Source organism: Vombatus ursinus, unplaced genomic scaffold, assembly GCF_900497805.2.
Source record: "Vombatus ursinus unplaced genomic scaffold, bare-nosed wombat genome assembly UNPS02014852.1, whole genome shotgun sequence".
In the NCBI taxonomy this organism is placed as follows: Eukaryota; Metazoa; Chordata; class Mammalia; order Diprotodontia; family Vombatidae; genus Vombatus; species Vombatus ursinus.
Genome location: NW_020954630.1, coordinates 11056602 through 11078803, shown reverse-complemented (window position 1 = coordinate 11078803; position 22202 = coordinate 11056602). Strand labels below are relative to the sequence as shown.

Genomic DNA, 22202 nt, shown 5'->3' with positions numbered 1-22202 from the left:
AGAGCATAGAGCTCTGGGTCTGGTGTCGGAAACAGCTGAGTTCAAAGCTAGCCTCAGACACTTAATAGCTCTGTGGCCCTTGGCAAGTAACTTATTTTCCTCAGTTGCCTCAATTGTAAAGTAGGAATTATAATAACACATACCTCCCAGAGTGTTTTGAAGACTAAATTAAATAATATTTGTAAAACACTTAGCACAGTGTTTGGCACTGTAGCTGCTTAATAAATGCTTGTTTCCTTCTTTCTGTAAGGTCTCTCCCACTGCTAAATCTCTGATCCTCTGGTCCTTATGGAGGTAAGAATTAAACATAAAACAACTAGGGAGTACTGATGGGTCATAAGTTTTCTTTTTCTTTTTTTTTTTTTTAGGCAATTGGGGTTAAGTGACTTGCCCAAGGTCACACAGCTAGTAAGTGTCAAGTGTTTGGTCTGAGGACGGATTTGAACTCAGGACCTCCTGACTTCAGGGCCGGTGCTCTATTCACTGCGCCACTTAGCTGCCCCTGGTTTCTTTTGTTCTTTTTTTTTAAGTTTTCAAGAAACAAGTGTACTGGGCCTTAAAAGTACATCATTTAAATTGGCATAGAGAAAGCAGAAAGGATTAAATTATACAAGCCAGAGTATATAGGCAGAAATTGTTAATATGAGGAAAGAGAAAAACAAAACAAAGATTAAATTAGTTAAATTGAATAGGAAAGGTGGATTCAATTCTAGAGAATATTGAATACCAAGCTGAAGAAGTTACATAATTGGTTAGATAGATTCATAAGTAGAGAAATTTCTTAGCATAGTTCCTACATGTAATAGGCACTGAAACATTTTTATTGGTAATTTTGTTGTTGAGTTGTTTTTGTTTTGTCTTACTCCTTGTGACCCCATTTGGGGTTTTTTTGGCAAAGATACTGGAATATTTTGCCATTTCCTTCTCTTGCTCATTTTACAGATGAGTAACTGAAGCAAACAGGGTTAAATGACTTGCCCAGGGTCACACGGCTAAGTGTTCAAGACTAGATTTGAACTCAGGAAGATGAGTCTACTTGACTTCAGTCCTGGCCCTTTATCCACTGTGTCACCCACCTGCTTCATGTTCCTGATTATAAAAGTGATATTTTGAAGGATATGTACAGTAGGTTAAAGAATGGGCACAGAGGGTAGATAGAAGAAGAGGAGGTATCAAAAGATATAAAGATAAAGTTTAAGACTTTTCCAAGTATCTGAGTCTAGAACAAAGAGAAGGCAGCTGGCTCTTTTTACTGATTTGAAATGTTATAGCAGGCTTCTCAGCCTTCTCAAATTGTCTTACCTTCATTTCATGTAATCCTCATATTCAATAAATCTATAAAGGCGAAAGCAAAATAATGCTTCCTTCTAAGCAATAAAACATATACTCTGTAGCTAATGTTTAATTATATGTTATGAGTCATATATAAAAGTCTCTGTGTCACAAGAATTCTTAATTCAACAACAAATATTTATTTAGCATATATTAAATGCCAAGGACTGTTATAAGATGAGCAAAGGTCAAAGATCTTGAGGAATTTGGGGGTGTGACAGAAAATATAACATGTATAATTATCTCACCTTGGAATAAGTAAATTAAAAAGTGTAAACTGTAGAAGTGGGGACTGGCTATGTTTATATTCTTTTCCTTTCAGAAATTTTAAAGAAAAGTTCTCAAAATCTTTTTATTAGATTTATAGTTTGATTTTTCACATTCTGACCTTTGACTTTTGAATTTTTTTATTTGAAAACCGAAAAGAATAATTCTACATGTAAAGTACAGCAGAAAACATGGTTTATATGTGAAACCTTGCATGTTTATTATACATAACTTGCTTATTATTATATAACAAATTCAATCAGTAAACACCTATTAAGTATCTGCTTTGTGATAGGCACTATGCTATGTGCTAGGGATAATAAAGGAAGCCTAAGGCAGTCCCTCCCTCAAGGAGGTTACAGTCTAATGGGGGAGACAATATGCAGATTAATCTATACAAACCGAGCCATATACAGAATAAATAGGAAATAACAGAAGTAAGGTACTAGAATTAAGAGGGTTTGTTTGGGCTTCCTGTTAAATAAGAGATTTTAGTTGGTACTTGAAGCCAGGGAAGTTAGTAGGCAGAGTTGAGGAGGGAGAGCATTCAAGAGCAGGGAGGAACAGGCTCAGGGGACAACCAGAGAAAATTCCCAGAAGTGACAGAGATGGAATGTCTTGTTCTTGGAACTGATGGGAGGTCACGGTCACTGATTGAAGAGAGTGTTACAGGAAGTAAGGTGGAAGGTATTAGGGGGCTAGATCATGAAAGACTTTGAATGCTGTACAGAACATTTTATATTTGATCCTATAGTGAAGGGAAGCCACTGGAACTTCTTGAGTAGGATAGGGAGGAGATATGATCAGACCTGCCCTTTAGGAAAATCAGTTTGGTGGCTGATTGGAGGATAGACTGGAATGAGGAGAGACTTGAGGCAGGCAGACCCTGCAGTCTATTGCAATAATCCGGTTGTGAGGTGATGAGAGCCTGTACTACAGTAGTGGCAATACCAGAGGAGAGAAGGAGGCATGTTTAAGACATGGTGCCAAGGTAAAAAGGACAGACTTTGGCAACAGCTTGTGTACTAGGAGTTGATAGATAATAAGGCCTCGGTTCAGCATGCTACTTTTAAAGCTGTCCTGCTGGACTGTGTTTCCTTCTGAACTTTGTTCTTTGCTGTGTATTTTGTAAAATTAAATTTTATTTTTTAATGAATATAGATTTCTACTCACACACCCTCCTACCATTGAGCATAAAGAAAAAACCCTCTGCCCCATTACAGTTTTCATTTTCCTTTTTTGTCAGTTTTACTAGTCTGACAGGTATGAGATGGAATCTCATTTTTAATTGACCTTTCTCTTAATATTAGGGATCTGGAACACTTATACTCTTAGTGATTTAAAATACCTTTTCACTACTATTAGTGATTTGGAGCACTTTTTTCCTGCTATTTGTGATTTGGAGCACTTTTTTATTTAGCTGTTGGTAAAACTGCTTGTTCATAACTTTTCAGCACTTGTTTATTTGGGATGGTTTTTGTCACATATTTGAATCGGTCGCTTAAATATGTCTTGGATGTCATACTTGTGTCAGAGGTACTTGCTGCTAAGATTTTTTTCCTTGCCAGGATTTTTAGAGATGTTTGAATAGGACTCATCTGATCATTTTTACATAAGTATAGGTTTCAGAATTCAGTGACAGAATAAGAATTACATTTGTTGCTCAAATTGAAAGGCAGTATAATATAGTGGATTGGTGCTTGACAGAGTAGAAAGTATCTTATTTAATCATGGGCAAGACTTTTAATCATTGAGCCTGAGTTTCCTCATCTACACAATAGAAAAATAATAATAGCTGTGGTACTCACCTCATGTGGCTGTGAAGCTTAAATGAGATAATATATACAAAGATTTTTGTATACCTTACCCATATACTATGAATTCCGTGTCATAATAAGTGATACAGTTATAAGTCTTTGAAGTGCTGAGACGTAGTAATAATATCAAAGGTTGTATTTGTATCTTTAACTCTTCAAATTGTGAGCTCTGACTTTAGTTAGTTACTAGGGAAATGGAGTTGAATGGGAATTGCACATTGAAAACCAAGTAAAGAAGATGTTAAAGATTCTACATTTTGCTTTTTCTCATCTATTCCCTTCCTTTACTTCTTCCCCATGGGACTCTGGTTCATGTCATGGGAAACACTAGGGTTTTGTAGAATGTAGTCTGTAGGAAATACTATATTAAGCTTTATATATTTTAAAAGTGAATTTTTTCCATCGGCTGTGATATCAGAGAATCAAGCATTTGCTCTTTCTTTTGTATCGTTGGAAATCTTTTGTCCAGTTACTATTTTTATATCACATCTTTCTTTTTTCCTTTACAGGGAAGAAGATTTCTCAGCTTTCTATTCAGCTGGAATATAAACTTCATTAAAATGATCCATGTGATCGTTAAAAAACAATTGCAAGATTTCCAAAAGTATGTATTGCAGGTAGTTAATAATAATGCAGTTATAGCCTTAGCTTTTTAGAGGTACAAACTGAACTTGCTTTCAAAATAGCCTTGAAGATTAACTCCCACAGTTTTTACTTAGATCATTAGAAATTAGTGACTAATTTTTCATTACTAATCATTAGAATTACTCTTTAAATTGTTTGGTAGAAGAAAATTCTGTAGGCTATGTTTTAGAGACAAACCTGACAGAAACAATTATATTAATTATATGGCCTAATTATAAGCCTCTTTTGCTTAGAGAGAGGTTCAAAAATGGGCAGTTTCTCCATAGCTTTGAAAATCTCTTTAATAGGTGTTCTTAACCCATTTTGCCTTATAGGTCCTTTTGGCAATTTAGTGAAGCCTGTGGATCTCTCCTCAGAATAATATTTTTAAATAATTGAAGGAAATGGATAGAGATGTAATTTTTTTCCCCATCCAAGTTGATAGACTCGCTCAAATCTATCCTGGGACAATGGATGGAGTCAATTAAGAACTCTTGCTTTTAACAGAAACCATTTGGAGTTAGGATTGATAATATTCTCAAATGGATGACAAAATTCCTCAGTAATTTTAAGCAAGGATTCAGGGTTTATATAATAGTCTAAGAATAATGGTACCTTAAAATTGGATCAGTCAGTTGTATTAATCAAGAAACGTTGTTGTCCACTCACCTCCCTTATCTTCAGATAGGACAGAACTCTCTGAACTTTAACACACTTTCTTCAGAGGAAGAAAGGAATTAGGCATTTATTAAGTGCCTACTCTATGCCAGCCACTGTGCTAGGAACTTTACAAATATTATCACTTTTTTTCCCTCACAGTAAACTTCAAAAGTAGGTGCTATTGTCACCCCAATTTTACATTTGAGAAAACTGAGGCAGACAGAGGTTAAGTGACTTGCCTAGTGTCTCTTAGCTGGTAAGTATTGGTGGGTAGATTTGAACTAAAGTCTTCCTGATTCTATGCCCAGTCCTCTATCCACTGTGCCTTCTAGCCATGGCAGCTAAGTCACCTAACCTCTGTCTGCCTCAATTTCCTGAACTGTAAAGTGGGGATAATAATATCTACCTCACAGGGTTGTTGTGAGGATAAAATGTCATATTTGTAAAGTGCTTAGTGTGGTACCTGGCACATAGTAGATGCTATGTAAATGCTAATTTTTTATTATTGTTGTTGTTATTAGTTGCCTCAAACTGTGGCTAAGCCTTTGGCAAGGGGAAAAAGTGATTTATTTAGGGTATGATGTTGGTTCAGAATTGGGATCAAGGATATTGTCTTGATTTGTATTGTTTAGCCTAAAAAAGAAAGGAGGAGGACATGGTACTTAGGTGTTATTTCTGTAGTGTGAACTCCATCTATAACTGAAGCACTTTGTCAATTAAATTTCAAACTTGATCATAATTTATAAAAATGTCAGATTTTCTATATTTTAGATTAAAGTTTATATGATGTCCTTTGTAATATAAAGCATTCAACTATTACAGGGCTTTTTGTATATAAATATTCAATAAATGTCATTCGATGAATAATTGAGGGAATTAGAATGGATCATCTGAAGTGTGTGTCTATTCCAAGTTTTTGGAATATGCTTTTGTACTTGCATTTGAATCCATTTATTGTCCTAGGAGTATTTTAAAATTTTTAGAAAATAATGAAGGCATAGTGAAGATGTGATTTGGAAAGACTGAGAAAACAACTTCTCTGTTGTGTTCCTTCTTGGGACTTTTTACTATTTCACATTTATATTACTGTTTAATATTTTTTCATGGATAAAATACTAGCCTTAATTACCCTGGTAGACCTTGAATTGGGGACAATAGCTGAATATATATTTATATATATATATAAACGTATATATTTTTATATATATATAAACATATATATATATAGTACTTAAGCATTGACTTTTTTTTTTTAATAATTCGTACAGATCTCTGATGGTTCATGTTGCTGAAATTTATTTCAGAGCTTGGAAGAAGGCTTCAGGGAAAATGTTGGAGGTATTTGCTTTTAATTTGACAGAACAACTACACTAGACATTCACATGTTTAATTGGTCAGTAGGGAAGGGGTAATTTGAACTTTTGGAGTCCCCTCCCATTTCCCTTCCTCTTCCTTTCTCCTCCTTATTTCCCCTCAAAAAAAAAAAAAAAGAAAGAAAAGGAAAAAGTCCATTAGCTGTAGAATTCTAGAGAACAGGGTATGATGTTTTAGTAAAGATTAACTACTTGCATACATCCCCCTTGATTCTTTAGTCAGATATCTGTAAGTCACTACATGACGCTCTTATTCATTTTGCTAACACAAGACTTGTGGTTTCTCTTACTAAATGCACATTTTTTCAGAATTTTGAGAACCATTAAAAAAATTCTCTTTGAATCTTCATTAAAACCACTTAAGACCTGTTTTTTAAATTAATGACTGCCTTATATTAGAAACAGATCCTTGGCATTCTCACCAAAGCATAAGAAAAAAGCTTCCTATTTGGGATCATTGTAGATCTCTTACTAACTCAAAAATGGCATTACTCTAGTGCCTTTTGATCCCAAGACATTTTTTTCCTTTTGGGGAGAATGATGGCATGAACTGAAAATGTTATTTTAACCCTCAGGCACCTAAGTAGCACAGTGAATGTAGCAGTTGGCCTGGCTTCAGGAAAACCTGAGTTCAATTATGGCCTTCTATACTTACTAACATGTCACTGAAGTTTTATCTGCCTCAGTTTCCTCAATTGTAAAATGGAGATAATAACATCTACCTCCCAGGGTTGTTGTGGTGACCCAGTGAGATATTTGCAAAAGCACTTAGTGCTTTATGCTTGGTACAGAGTAGGTGCTGTATAATGCTTATTCCCTTCCCTTTTTTCTTTCTTCAGCCTTTGATGTTTTAAACTTTAACTCTCTTCCCATTTGAGTTTGTATTATATAAGGGTTCTCTTCTTTTTAAAAAATTATTTTAAAATTTATTTATTATTATTTTACTTAAAATGGTAGGATTAATTATAAGTTAATATTGAATTCCTCTTGGCAAAATTTTTGGACCAAGGTTCTTCACTTTTTTTTCCTCACAGTAAAGTTCAAAAGTAGGTGCTATTGTCACCCCAATTTTACATTTGAGAAAACTGTGTTTTTAAAAATCATTTTCCCATAGAGGGATTCAGAATTATACCAGATTTTGTCTTTTCAATACACATTTCTAAATTTGCTTTCTCTCTTTATTTTCTTGATCATCTGGCTCTTGCTTCAATATTACAAAGATTTTCCTACAAGTCAGGAAGAACTTCACTTAGCAGGTTATCACCTGTATGGTGCTACAGGAATACATCTTATATGCTATTTCTCTTTTTGAAATATCAAAAGAAATTATTTCAATTTTCTTAGACTTCTCAGTAAATTTATTTTATAGTCTATTAGCATGTTCCTTCCAAGACATACGATGTGAAGCTTTAACATTCATATCAGTAGTAGCTTTTGCATTGTAGTTTAGATATACTGTAAAATAACCTTTGAGAGGAAATACTTAATTTTTATTCCTGAGAAACTTAAAAAAAAAAAGAAAAGAAAAGAAAATGAATTCCTTGTGTTGGTTCAAGTATATCTGTAGCTATTAGTAGTCTGCAGTTTGTGTCTCTCAAGTCCAAGTTCTTAGTAATGCTCTTATTTCAGGAAAGTATTTTTTAAAATGAGGCAGCAAGGTGTCACAGAGCTTAGAACCAGTCTCAGCTTCATGAGCTTAAATCTGGACTCAGATACTTATTAGCTCTATGACCCTAAGCAAGTAAGTTAACCCTGTTTGCATCTGTAAAATGAAATGGAGAAGGAAATGGCAAACCTGTGCAGTATCTTTGCCAAGAAAACTCCAAAATGGGGTCATGAGGAATCAGACACAAATGCCTCAACAACAATACTTTTAAAAGATAGTTATAAAAGTTGATCAGTTGCAAGGTTGTAAATTCTAGGACCTTAGTAAGTAGTTAACCCCATTCAGGCACCACTGGGGCAGAGACTTTGAGTTGCTTAAAGTGGGGTGGGCAACTCTACAACACCTAGTTGATTTTGCAGGCTACAATCAACTCAAGGCAGTCAGGTTATTGCCACACCTTGTGTTCTGTTTTGTAGCAGATTTGGGCATCTCCTTCAGTCAGAGATTTGTATATTATCCTTAGAGTAGATTGATTCTGGCTTACTGACTTGGTCTTCTTTAAGACTTTCACAAGGTTAGGGATGAGTGTATCTCTCAAGCCTTTTACACTAACGATATCTTGTTGTAAGTCTGGTATGGATTCAAATTAGCCTTTGTAAATATGGATGCATGGTGTTGATCCTCCTATTTGCCATGAAGTTAAATTGGCTTCAGAAAATAAGATTTATTTTTGAGTATTACCTCTGCCCTGAAGGAATTCAGAGCATATATTGAGTTAAAAGTTTAAAAGTTAAGTCTATCTGTTTTCAAACTTAACCTGTTTCTAAAATTTTAAACATAATCAGTTTATTTTAATTTTAAACATGTTCTTTCAACTGAGTGAAAGATAAAAAAATTAGATTTATTAAAATTATTTCACTGTCTCTGAAATTTTCTGTTAATGCAATTCTTTTTACTACATTTTTTATTTCAGGTAATTGAAGATGGTTGTATTCAGGATTTCATGCATCATGGAATTCATCTTCCAAGGAGTTCTCCAGTGCATTCCAAAGTACGAGAGGTAAATAGAACCTATCATAATAATGTGATTCATTTTACAAGCTATATTTTGATATAGAACATATTTATTTTTCAATTCCCTTGTGATTTTTTTATATTCAAATTTAATTAACTTTCCATGATTTTGAAAATTAAAAAAAAAGACTTAATGTTGTTGATCTTCCTTAAAATCAAATAGTAATTTAGTTAAGGGGATCTTTTTTTTTATAGTTATCAATTTCACTGCTGTTTCCAGTATTCCTTTTTACATTGGATAGATAAGATTCTATTTCCTGTTGAAGATATAAAGTGTAAAATGTGCTTTGAATGGACTCTAATGTTATTATGAAACATGTTTATGAATAGTTAAAATTATCATCTGCTTACTACCATGCTTTCTTAGACCTGTCTTAGTTACAATTTTTAAAAGTTCTTTTTTGTTATGTACTATCAAATCCTGAATAAAAACCTAAAGCCTGCATTTGGAGTTCAGAATTTGAGAAAAACCTTCAGGATATTATAAATTTGTTTCCTTATTTTTATGTTAAGATCATTTTCATTGTTTATCTGTCCCATGGTAATTCTAATCCACAAACTGTAGAATCTGCACAGATTTTCTGGCAATTTTACCTCATTCCCATGCACATAGTTAATATGTTTTTCCCATTTTAAATATCAAACTTAGAACATATACACAAATGTTAGCATTTTACTTATGTCTGGATATTTTTACTTATTTAGAGCACTATTATTTATCATTTTTTTGAATGGCATCTAATTGATCATAAAGAACTTGGCAGAAAGTAATTGAAAATCTGGTCCATTGTTATGGTTGGACCTATTAAAGCAGATGCTATCTACCAGAAATCCAGTCCATTGGGCTTACTGTCTCAATTTTGGTTTTTTGGCAGTCATGAATTGACAAAATAGGTTAGCAGACACTGCTAATTTTCATACCTAGCATGATCAACTCATTCTCCTTAGCTTACAGAATAGAAATAGGACTTACAGTAATTTTATGCCTTATGAGAAAATTTGTTTAAATTTTAGATTATTGAGGCTTACATTTGAATTACATGAGGATAAATAAAGGATACAGAAAATTTCCTAGTCACTAGCTTTTCCTGTTTTTTGCACTATAATTTCGTGTATTTAAATACAAAATATTCCATAAAAATTCATTAAAAAGATAATTTTATAATAGCCTGAAAATAAGGTCATATAGTAGTCATTTCATAAGCTGCATATATAAGCAAATGTATTCTTCACCTGTATATAACATCTGTTGCTTAATAGTTTTATAACTATTTATAACATTATTTGTTTTGTGCAAGAAATTAAATTTCTTAGCAATGTAGGCTATAGTGAAAATTGCTCAATCATAGTATGTTGTTTAGCATCATGGGAGCTCTTGCCTTCCAGGTTAAACAGGGATAATTCTTGTGGTCATGGATCTTATCAGCATAACAGATAACAGTGGCATTCCCCCAGACCACCACTCCTGCTTCTAGCCTGACCCTTGCAGCCATCATTTGGGGAAGCATCTCCTGTGGAGGGAGGTCAGCCATCCATACCAGCTGTCACCTGACTTCTACCCATGGGCTGAACAAGCCAACTAGCTGAAAAGCAGGGAGCCTTGAGGGAGAAACAGGAAGTAGCATTTGCCGGGCTAGTAAATCCACTACCCCCACTTTGACTACCATCTCCCTTCTTTGCACCAGTGGAGCTAGCTTATGACCCTGAACCCCAGAACCTTTGGAATAGCATTGTTTCCAGCCTAGTGGCCAGAGGCATCGTCCTGGGAAGCATCTGTTGAAATGTAGCCTTGCAGCTCCTCCCAAAGATGCTAGAGCCAAAGCTCCTGAAGGCCCAGAAATGAAATTCCAAAGTTCTTAACACTGCTACATAGTTCTCACCCTAGAAACTGAAACATTTTATTATTGGAAATGACATTAAACAAGAGCTATTACCATCTGCTTTGCTGCTGCTCCCTAAGGACTATCTGACTTGGAGCATTGTCTTCTGCATTAGAGTAGCAACTCCTTGAGAGGAGGAGTTGTTTTATTTTTCTGTTTGTATCTCAGTGCTTTTTACATATAATATGCTTAAGAGATGCTTCATTCATTAATTATTCATTCTTTCATGCCTCATTTTCATTAGTGTTGTCTCCTACATAATTATCTTAGGACATATTATGGATAAAGGGTAACTATTTATTGAATTTTTTCTTAAAAGCAGAAAGAAAATTGAAAAATAGAATAAGGGATTTCATTTCAAAGTAAGATGTTTTCTTAATGCTTTGTTGCATACAGCAACTTCTTGCTCCGATTTCTTCACTTGAAAGATCTTTATTCATGTATAGACGTTGATTATTTGAAACTCCCTTACAGGGAGTTAGAAAGTTATTTTGAAAGCAAAAGCCCCTACCCTCTATCTTTGTAATCGGACATGCCCACATTAGATGGGCTCTTTTTGAACTTTTCTCTTTTCCAATAATGTACTCTTGTGTTTGAAGAGAAGTAAGAAAAGGTGCTTGTTTTATAAGTCAATGTGTGAGAAATTTAGGGAAGAAACTGAGAAGGATGTCTAAAGTAAAGAATAAATGAAGAGAGCAGAAAAAAAAAGTCAGGAGAGAAACAAAAATAAGTTCTCTTTCCTTTTAAAGATGTTGGAAGGGGCAGCTAGGTGGCTCAGTGAATAGAGCACTGGCCCTGGAGAGGAGGACCTGAGTTCAAACAGATTTGTCTCAGACCAGACACTTGATACTTACTAGCTGTGTGACCCTGGGCAAATCACTTAACCTCAATGACCTCGCCAAAAAAATATATAAATAAAGATGTTGGGAAACATTTAAAGTTTAGAGTTGTGAGGGACAGAATGACTAAGTAGTAAAAATTTTTCCTAGTTGACAAAAGAGGGAGCCATTGCTTCTTGTTATTAGTCGTGAGTCTTAGGTGTAAGGCAAAATTTTAGAGTTATAAGGGAGCTTAAAGACAGTCTGGGTATAGCCCCATCATTTTACAGATATGGAAACCTAAGAACTGAAGTGGTTAAATAGCATCCCCAAAGCCACACAGCTAATAATTGTTAGAGATAAGATTAGAATGGATGTTTCCTGAGTCATGATTTCATATTCTTTATTTTTCTTGCAGTTTTGTTTCTTATAGGTAAATAGATCCAATAACTTTTTCTTACTGCCCCTATTTGAGAAATTATTGAAGGTAATTTTCAAGAGAATCACAAAAATGTCATATAAAGTCATAATATGCTAACCACTAATTTCTGTTTTAGAGGGATTAGAAGAGTTTTTTTCCCCTGATTTCATTTGAAAGAACTTCTAAATTTTTTATTTTACAATACCAACCGTATTTTTGCTTTTGGCTGTACAGGTGCTAAGTTATTTTCACCATCAAAAAAAATTTCGTCAAGGAGTAGAAGAAATGTTGTATAGATTGTATAAACCTATTCTTTGGAGAGGATTAAAGGTAACCTACTTTTTAAATTGTATGAACATGTTTTAGATATGTTAATTGTGCCCCTTAATTTGGAATGCTTTAGTGAAAAATATATGAAAAGATAGTTTTGATAAGGTGAATTTCTGTGAATTTTTTTGTCAAAATAAAACTGTTAGAAGCTGGATCTCATGGTAAAATTATAGGATGATTCTCTCCAGGTGCTCTTTCCATAATTTCTTAAGCTCCAGTCCCACATTACTAACTGCGTTTTGAACTTTTTGAACTGGATTTACTGTATAGGAAACCAAACAAGTCCAAAAAAAATTTCATTGTTCTCCCCCACTCCCCCACCATTCCTCAAACTTGATCCTCTTCTGAAATTCCTCTTTATTGTCAAAGTAGTAACAGAACAAGTATTAAATTCAGTTTTGTTGATGCCCTGTACATTGTCCTCTGTACTACATAACAGTGTTACCCTTTGAGATAGTTCCTTCAATTTACTATGTTAATTTTAAGGATGTGTTTTAAACTCATTTTAATCTTCAAAGTGACCTACATTTTATAGTGTGCTTATTAAGTTCATGTTTTGTTTTCCTTTTTGTTCCCCACCAGACCTGTGATTTCATTGGTCTAGGGAACTATATTGCCTAGCCAGTGGTGAAATAGAAAGTCAATTTTAGTTTTTCTTTTTATTTACTAATAAACTTTAGGATCTTGAAGAGTTAGCCTCACTGACATTAAATTTCCTAATCTTAAAACTTTTAATCTGTAAAAAAAGGTTTTTGAACTAGAACATCTCTGAAGTTTTTTCAGCCCCCAAAATTCAGCTTGACTGTGCATTGCCATTTTCTGAAACATCTCTGGTCTTCTAAATTATTTTTTTGAGGTACCACACCAGGATGGTTTAAGGTTTTCCAGGCTAATTTTTTTTTCCAGATTTTGGTAGGACTAATCATTATATTTCCAGATAATTATATAAACCAATTTCTGAATATGGGAATATTTGCACAAAATCTCCTCTGGGGTGTGTAGTTTTTGTTTTTGGTGTTTTTGTTTTTGTTTTTTTTTGGCGGGGGTGTGTATGTGTTACTGAATCTCTAAACAATACTTATATCTAATCAAGAAGTTGAAAATTTCAGCCTCATACCATTAAACTTGGAATATTATTTTCATTTTTCTTTTTAACAAAAGTAAAGGTATGCTTGAAGTAGCCTTATAAGAGAAATTATGACTTTTTGAATTAAAAAATTTTTTAAATCCCTAGATTCAAAAATATCTCCCAAAATTTGCTTTCCTAGTTCTGATACCACTCTTTGCTGTGGATGACCATGAGATGAGTAGGACAGGATCAAAAGAAAAATGTTACAATTAGGCTGAATGAAATTCTTTTTCTATTACTCTTGAAGGCAGTATTCAAATATATTTCCATTTCTTAACTTGACCCAAAAACATGAAACATGCACTAATCCTCTATCAGTCTATCAGCAATCATTTATTAAGTGCCTGCGATGTATACATTTTTACTGTCCTCCCAAGGACCTTATATTTATGTGGGAGAGACATGAACATATATGATTATATGTAAATATGAATATATACAAAATTAATCCATGGTTTTTTGATGGTTGAGGAAAATAAGTATCTAGGGGAAGACTTTAGTAGTATATAGTCTTTCATCAGCAAAACAGAGAGAAATGTTTAATTTTTCACAATGAATTGAAGTATTTCAGCAGAGTTTCATTTTTGATTATTAAATAATTGACTTTTTTCCTTTATCGAGCAGGCGAGAAATCCTGAAGTCCGATCAAATGCTGCATTGTTATTTGTTGAAGCATTTCCTGTTAGAGATCCTAACCTTAATAATGTAGACATGGATAATGAAATTCAGAAGCAGTTTGAAGAACTCTACGTAAGTTTTACAAAGATGAATTATTACCTGTTACAGCTGCGGTCAGGCTGCTCCTGGTTGTATTCCTAAACATGCCTTATTCATCTCTTCTATGAAAATCCATTTCCTAAACTTCTGTAGTTTATTTGTGCTTGTTGTTTTCTTTTTAACTATATTGTTAAGACCCTCATTGAACTGATTACCATTTATTAAGCATCCATTATATGCCATGCACTGTTCTGGGTGCTGGGTATACAGTTACAAAGAATGAAACAATTATTACTTGAAAGGGCCTTATATTCTAAAGGGGAAGGCAGCAGAGACTTACTCCACTTATATGTGTCATAAATATAAAATAAATAACTACAAATGCATACATAGTAGATAATTTCAGAGGGAAGACACTAGCATTAGGTGCAATCAGGGAAAGCTTCTGGTAAAAGGTGCTGCTTGAGCTGTTTCATAAATGAAAATGTGTATTCTATTAGGTAGAACTGAGGCAGGAACCCATTCATATTATATAGAATGTTCAGTGCATAGGCATGGAGATGGCACATAGAGTATATTGTATGAGGTACAGAGAAGGCCAGTTTAGTTGGATTACAGTGTGTGGGTGGGGAAATGACATCCACTTAGACTGGAAAGATAGGTTTAAAAGCTAAGTAATGGGTTTTATATTTTATATTAGAGATGATAGGGAGCCACTGGAAATGATTGAGTAAGGTAATGCTATAACCATACCTACTTTTAAGGAAAATTTGGCAGCAATATGTAGGATGGACTGGAGTGGGGAGAGACTTGAGGCAGGTAGACCAGTTAGAAGGCTGGTATAATAATCTAGGTGAGAAGTGATAAATTGTTGTGATAATCTAGGTGAGAAGTCTGAATTAAGGTAGTACCTGTGTGATTGGAGAGAAGGAATTGAATATGAGAGATGTTGAAGTTATAGAAATGGCAAGATTTCGTAAATCAAGTCAAGTCAAAAGAATTTATTGAGCACTTTTGTTCCAGGCATTGTGCTAAATACTAGGGATACAGAGAAAGGCAAAAAAAGTACCTGTCCCCAAGGAGCTCTTAACTTAATGGAGGGAGATAATATGTAAATAGCTGTATACAAGCAAAATACGTACAGGATAACTTGGAGGTAATCTCAGAGGGAAGGCACTCACATTAAGGAAGAAGAACCTTCTTGTAGACTTAAAAGAAATCAGAGAAGTCTGGAGGTAAGGAGGTAAAAGGAGAGAATTCCAGGTATGGAGAACAGCATGTGAAAATGCATGGAGTGTTTTGTGCAAGGAACAGAAAGGAGGCCAGTGTAACCGGATTGTAGAGTATTTGGAGGTAAGTTAAGTGTGAGAAATCTACAAAGATAAAAATGGGTCAAGTTATGAAGGATTCTTTAAAAGGAGGTAGTGGGGAGCAACTGGAGTTCATCAAGCAAGGACCTGTGCTTTACGATAGTAACCTTGGTGGCCAAGTGGAGGATGAACTGGAATGGGGAGACCCTTGAGGTAAGGAGAGCAATGACACTTGCAGTGGTCCAGGTGGGAAGCTAGGAGGGCCTGCACCAGGGTGGTAGCAGTGTCAGAGAAAAGAAGGAGGTGTTTAAGAGAGATGTTGCGAAGGCACAATTGAAAAGATCTAACAACGGATTGAGTTAGGGAGAGAGGGAAGAGATGGAGTGAAGAGATGAGGATGACACTTGGATTGTGAGCCTGGGTGACTTGGAGGATGGTTGGATCCTTGATAGTAATAGTGAGGTTGGGAAAAGGGTGAGTTTTTAGGGAAAGACAACGAGTTTTTTTATACATGTTGAGTTTGAGGTGTCTGTGGGACATCCAGTGAAGATGTCCAATAGACAAAGATGGAAATCCAAGACTGGAAGTCAGGAGAGAGGTTAGAGCTGGATAAATAGGTCTGAGAATCATCTATATGGATGGGAGTTGATCATCTGAAAGGTGAGAGTTGATGAGATTACCAAGTAAAATCACATAGAGGAAAAAAAGAGAATAGGGTCCAAGACAGAGCTTTGGAGGATACCTGTGAGTATTCCCTTTGAGACTTGACCATCAGACAGATAGAAGGAGCACCAGGAAGAAGCAGGTTAGTGAAAGCATAGAGGGAAGAGAGTATCAAGGAGAGGGTCAGAGGTTGTTGAGTCAAAAAGAATGAGAATTGAGAAAAGGCTATTAAATTTGGCAGTTGAGATAATCTTAACTTTGGAGAGACCACCTGCAGTTCAATAATCAGGTTAGAAGCTAGACTTTGTAGAGTTAAGAGAGTGAGGGAAAAAGGGAAATGCAGGCACTAATTGTAGATGGCCTTCTTAAGGAGCCTAGCCACAAAAGGGAGGAAAGATGATATCTCTGCTAAGAGGTAGATGGATTTTTGAGGATGGGGGAGGCATGGGCATGCTTGTAGACTACTGTAGGAAAGTAACCATCAGACAGGGAAAGACTGAAGGTGAGAAAGTGTGTGGGTGATAGAGGGCTGGAGACCACAGGATAGAATGGAACCACTTAATGTGTGTAGAGGTTTTTGCCTTGGCTAAAAGAGGGCCTACTTCATGTGAGATAAGGATTGTGATAGGAGTAATATCTTAATCCTTTCCTCTGCAAATGATGCTGATTTTTCCTTAAAAAGTATTGAGACTTTCTTCCATATTTTCTTGGCTGGGGGAGGGTAAGGAGGGATAAGTTTTCAGACAGTTGTTATTCCCTTATCACTTGAGTATAAATCATCTTATAGGACTAGGGGTGGGGGTTGGGGAAAGGTCTTAGATACTCAGCTGGTGAATTATAAATCAACTCTAGGTGTTCTCAGTTTCTGTCTTTGTGAAATTCTTCTGCTATTCCTAAGTAAATCTCCTTTTGTTAACTATTGAATAACCTACAAATGACTTGCTTTTATTGAATCTAAACTACATAGAACAAGCCCAGCCCCAAATCACTTGTTCCTGGGGAGGGGTTTGGTTTAGCAAGGAGAAGAACCACTTCTTCATATGAGACGGGAGTGAAGGAGGATATAGTAGCAGAAGGTATCTAAGGGATATGAAATGAGGAGAAAGTGAGAAGAAGGAGCACTCGGTAGGTGGTCTCAGGTTTTTCAATAAAATAAGAGGTGGGGGAGAAGGAGCCATGAGTGGTTTGAGGAAAGATGGAAAGGTTTGGAAAAGCTACTGTGACTAATGGAATGGTGCATGAGTTAGGGAACTATAAAAGGATTGCCTTATAATAGTGAGAGTCCAGTTGAGATTGTGTAACATAAGTTTTAATGGACATATTCTGCATGGTTTCATGGTTTTCTTTAGTTTGCATCTGTTTGGATTTATGGGATGAGTGAAAGTGAAGAGGATAATGCTGAGGGTATGAACCTAGGAGACTGGAAGGATGGTGCTACCTTCAGTGAAAATAGAGATGTTTAGAAGGGGAGGGGAAGAGAAAGATAATGAGTTAAGTTCTGGATGAGTTTGGTATGTCTCCTATCTTAAGATGAGGTTCTAGGGACTTTAGAACCTCATGGATTATCCAAGTCTGAGTTTTGCTGTGCTGATTACTACCTGCTGCCACTCCCTGGGACTTTCAAGGTCACCACTGGGATTTTTTGACCACTGGGGCTTTCTCAGAGAGTTTTCTGTCTTCTTGTTTCTGGACATAATTCCCTGCAGGCTACTTATATCCCTAGCCCATTTCTGGTCACAGTGGGTGACTGCCTTGTTCTGGCTTTGACTTTGTTGGCAGTCTTTTTTCCTGTTGCCTCACCTGATTCTCTTATGCATTTCTGAGGTAGAAGAAGTCATTAAATGTAGCTTCTCATTAGATTTCTTGATTATTATTGGTTTTGTTATTAACTTTGGGGTTTTGCTAGAGGGTTAAGGTAGCCATCTCGGCAGGAAGCAAAAGAATTTTTTTGTAACATGAATTTTACCCAGGAAGTGTGGTTGTGAACAAACGTTTCCTTTAGTTCTGTTCAATAACCTGTGAATAGGTGCAGAAGAGATGTATGATGGGAATAATCCAGGGCTGGAGTATGGTAAGCTTTAGAACAGGAGGTAAGGGATTTGAGAGTAGTGAACAGCATACAGAGTTGAAATTGGAAAGAGGATGGTGAAGTTAGAGTAGGGGTAATGGCCTGAGAAAGGACTGAGAGGTAGAGGGATTGGCAGTTTCAATGCAAGGGAAAAATAGATTTAGAAAAGATGAGGCCTTTGGTGGCATGGAGTTATAAGAGGTAAGATTCATTCTTATAACCTTAAAATAACCTGATAATCTCTTTATGTGGCTGAGAGTGGAGTAAAGGAGTGGCATTTAAGGTGGCTGAAGAATTAGGAAGTTAAGGAGTTTGAAGCAACAACAATGTGATGATTGAAGTCCCCTAGTAAGGGCAGGAGTTTCAGTAGTGTGAAATATGTTAAGCCAAGTGTTGAGAATTTGTCTTATACAGATAGTTTCCAGTTTTATGATACATTATGCTCCAGGAAACAGCATCATTAAATGGATCGCTATAAAGCAGACTGAGCATGTGCTTTTGTCGATGTCAATGTCATCAGTAGAAGCTCTTATATTTAGTGGGTGAAGGTAGTGAAGAGGAAACTTTTTTTAGACAGTAAAATGAATGATGAAGTGAAATTCAAAATGGTTGATGATCAGGCACACTTAAGACACAGTGTGTTTGTTACAGTGGATAATCAGTCACTCATCTTGGAGTCAGGAGGACATGGGCTTGGTTCCTTTCTCTGATGATTACTGGCAATGTGATCATGGGCAAGTCATTGAATCTTTCTTAGCCTCAATTTCCTTATCTATAAAAATAGATATATAGCAGGCATTATCTCATTCTCATAAAACTGTGAGGCTCAAGCAATATAATGTATGTAAAGCTTTTATTTTTAAATAATTACTTCATTAAATTAATATAATGTATGTAAATACTTTTATTTTTAAAAACCCTTGGAGTTGTGTGAATAAGATGGTTTATTCATGTATTTATACTATTCAGGGTATAGAATGGAAAAAATATGAAAATGATTTTAGGAGACTATTGGTGAAAACAATTTGAGAACTAGTCTAACATTTAGGTGTACATATAAGTTATTAGAAATTTCTTGCTAGGTTCTTAGAATTATCTATATGAGTTGCACGAGCTTTGGTTTGGTCATCTGTGGGAATTTTTCAGTGTCATCTTGTTGGCTGTCAGGAAGATGTCAGAAATATGTGCCTTATACAACTTATAAATACCTTTATTTCTACCAAGATAAGTTTAGGTTTAACTTGGAGAATAAAGTTTATATTAAGAAAGAACCTACATATATAACATCAGAACTTTTTTATGGCTAATAAATGAAATAACTTTGCCTTTTTTCTAATGCTTAAGTTTATTATTTCTAAACATCCTTTCCTAATTGCATTAATAGGACCATGTAATAATTTTGATACTAATATGTTTGCTAACAGTACATACTCAGTAAATAAGAAAATTTTCTATGATTCAAAGTCTTTTGTATTTATGTAATACCTATATGCTTATAATGTACGGTATATTTGCTTTTGTCTTATATCTTTAAAATCCTCGAAGGCATTATCCTAGTGCCATTAGCTGTAGCGCTTAAGGTGTTTTTTTTTTCTATCATAGAGTTAAAATGCAGCTTCTTGCAATGTATTTTGTGTATTTACAAACGAATTTCACATAGTTTCTGTCTATAATGAGTGAAGGTGACATTAGGTTGGTCTGATTCACCCAAGGCCATGCTAATAGTTTACGAATGGCTAATAGTTTACAAATGACTAGTTAATATTAGTGATGATGACTAATATTTTATATAGCACTTTTAGGCTTTTATTGAAATGTTTTCTTCACAACAGCCCTTTGAGGAAGTAAAAGTGTTTTTTCCCTTTTACAGATAAGAAAACTAGGGCTTGAAGAGGTTAAATAGAAAGACAACATAGTAAAATGGACAGAGTAGTGGATTTGGTTTTTTGGGGGGTTTATTTTTGTGTTGCATTTTTTTTGTTGTTGGTTTTTTTTTTTTTTTTTTTTGGTTAGGCAATCGGGGTTAAGTGACTTGCCCAGGGTCACACAGCTAGTAAGTGTCAAGTGTCTAGTCTGAGGCTGGATTCGAACTCAGGTCCTCGTGACTCCAGGTCCAGTGCTTTATCCACTGCACCACCTAGCTACCCCCAGAGTCATGGATTTGGAATTGGATAGATACCTTGAGTTCTCATCCTGGTTCTTTCACTTTAATAACTGTGTGACATTGAACAAGTCATTTAATTTAAGTTCTCTGGGCCTCAGAACCAAATTATTCCATAGTCTTGCTTTTGGATATGTATAGCCATAAACAATATGAGACTTATGGACTCAGGGTTTGAATCCCTTTGTTTGAGATTTGTTATCATGAGGCTATGGACAAATCACTTAATGTGAGCTGCAATTTCCTTATATGTTAAATGGAGATATTAATGTCAGCAATATTTACGTCATGGGGTTTTTAAAATCAAATGAGGTAATATGTGTAAAATTCTTTGCAAACTTAAAAGTGCAATGTAAATGTGGCTTAGCTGGCATCCTTTAAGACTACTTGCATCCTACCTTTTATAAGGTATGTTTTTCTACCTTCTCCCACTTATAAATGTCTTCTTTTTAAGATTATCTTCCAGTTATACTGGATATGTCTTGTATATAAATAGTTATTTGCATTCTGTCTCCTCCACTAAAATGTGAGCCCTAGAGAGTAGGGACTGTATTTTTGCATTTTGTATCTCTAGTGCTTAGCATAGTGCCTGTCACGTAGTGAATATGTAATAAAACCTTATTAATGATGATGAGTAGTTACTTCAGTGACATGAAGTATTCTGTTGTTAATTTAAAGTTGTATTTTTCCTTTTTGTGAATCAAAAAATAATAGTTAAGCAAATATTAACACATTTAGTAAATGTAAAGATATTTTCAGTATCAATTCAGTTCAAGCATTTATTAAGCAGTTACTATGTCAGGCACTGTGCTAGAGACTGGGAAGACAAGGGTATAGTTAAACAGTCATTGTCTTCAAATGATGTTTTATTTGTGGGAAATAATTCATGCCAATATAAGAAAATACAAGTTATATGCAAAATAACTTTTTTTTTATTTCATTGCTTTCTTTTTTTTTTTTTAAATTTTCAATGATCACTTCCATAAGCTTTTGAGTTTTAAATTTTCTCCCCTCTCTTCTCGCCTTCCTCCCCAAGACAGCCTGCAGTATGGGCTGATATAGGCTCTACATATACATTCCTATTAAACATATTTTCATATTAGTAATGTTGTAAAGAAGAATTAGAACCAATAGGAGGAACCACAAAAAAGAAGAAACAGAACAAAAAGAAGAAACAGAAGGAAAGCAAATATCATGCTTCAGTCTGCATTTAAACTTCATAGTTCTTTCTGTGGATGTGGATAACATTTTCCATCATGAGACTTTTGGAGATGTCTTAGATCCTTGCATTGCTGAGAAGAGCTAAGTCTGTCAAAGTTAGTCATTGTCCACCATGGCCATTACTGTGTACAGTGATCTCCTGGTTCTGCTCACTTCACTCAGTATCAGTCCATACAAGTCTTTCTAGGTTTTTCTGAAGTCTGCTTGCTCATCATTTGTTATAGCACAGTAGTATTCCATTACATTCATAAAACGCAAGTTGTTCAGCCATTCCTCAGTTGATGGGCATCCTCTCAATTTCCAGTTCTTCGCCACCACAGAAAGAGCTGCTTTGAATATTTTTATACATGTGGGTCCTTTTCCCATTTTTTTGATCTCTGGGATATAGTGCTAGAAGTGCTATTGCTGAGTTATGCACATTTTTGGGTATGCACATTTTTATAGCCCTTTGGGCATAGTTCCAAATTGCTCTCCAAAGTGGTTGGATCATTTCACAACTCTACCAGCAATGCATTAGTGTTCCAATTTTCCCATATCTTCTCCAACATTTATCATTTTCCTGTTTTGTCATGTTGGCCAATCTGATAGGTGTGATGTGGTACCTCAGAGTTGTTTTGATTTGCATTTCTCTAATTAATAGTGATTTAAAGCATTTTTTCATGTGACTGTAGATGGCTTTAATTTCTTCTTCTGAAAACTTTGGGTTCATATCCTTTGACCATTTATCAATT

At 35.1% G+C, this 22202-nt stretch overlaps 1 protein-coding gene across 3 annotated transcripts in view; it reads left to right on the top strand.

The window, feature by feature from the left end:
- NCAPG2 (non-SMC condensin II complex subunit G2) overlaps positions 1 to 22202 on the top strand; it is a 101005-nt gene that overhangs the window by 16204 nt on the left and 62599 nt on the right. For all 3 annotated transcript variants that reach the window (XM_027840902.1, XM_027840903.1, XM_027840904.1), the window contains 5 exons: positions 3926 to 4020; positions 5969 to 6038; positions 8653 to 8739; positions 12107 to 12202; positions 13956 to 14081. In XM_027840902.1, the coding sequence (XP_027696703.1) occupies positions 3926 to 4020; positions 5969 to 6038; positions 8653 to 8739; positions 12107 to 12202; positions 13956 to 14081 (474 nt within the window). The remainder of the gene's footprint in view (positions 1 to 3925; positions 4021 to 5968; positions 6039 to 8652; positions 8740 to 12106; positions 12203 to 13955; positions 14082 to 22202) is intronic.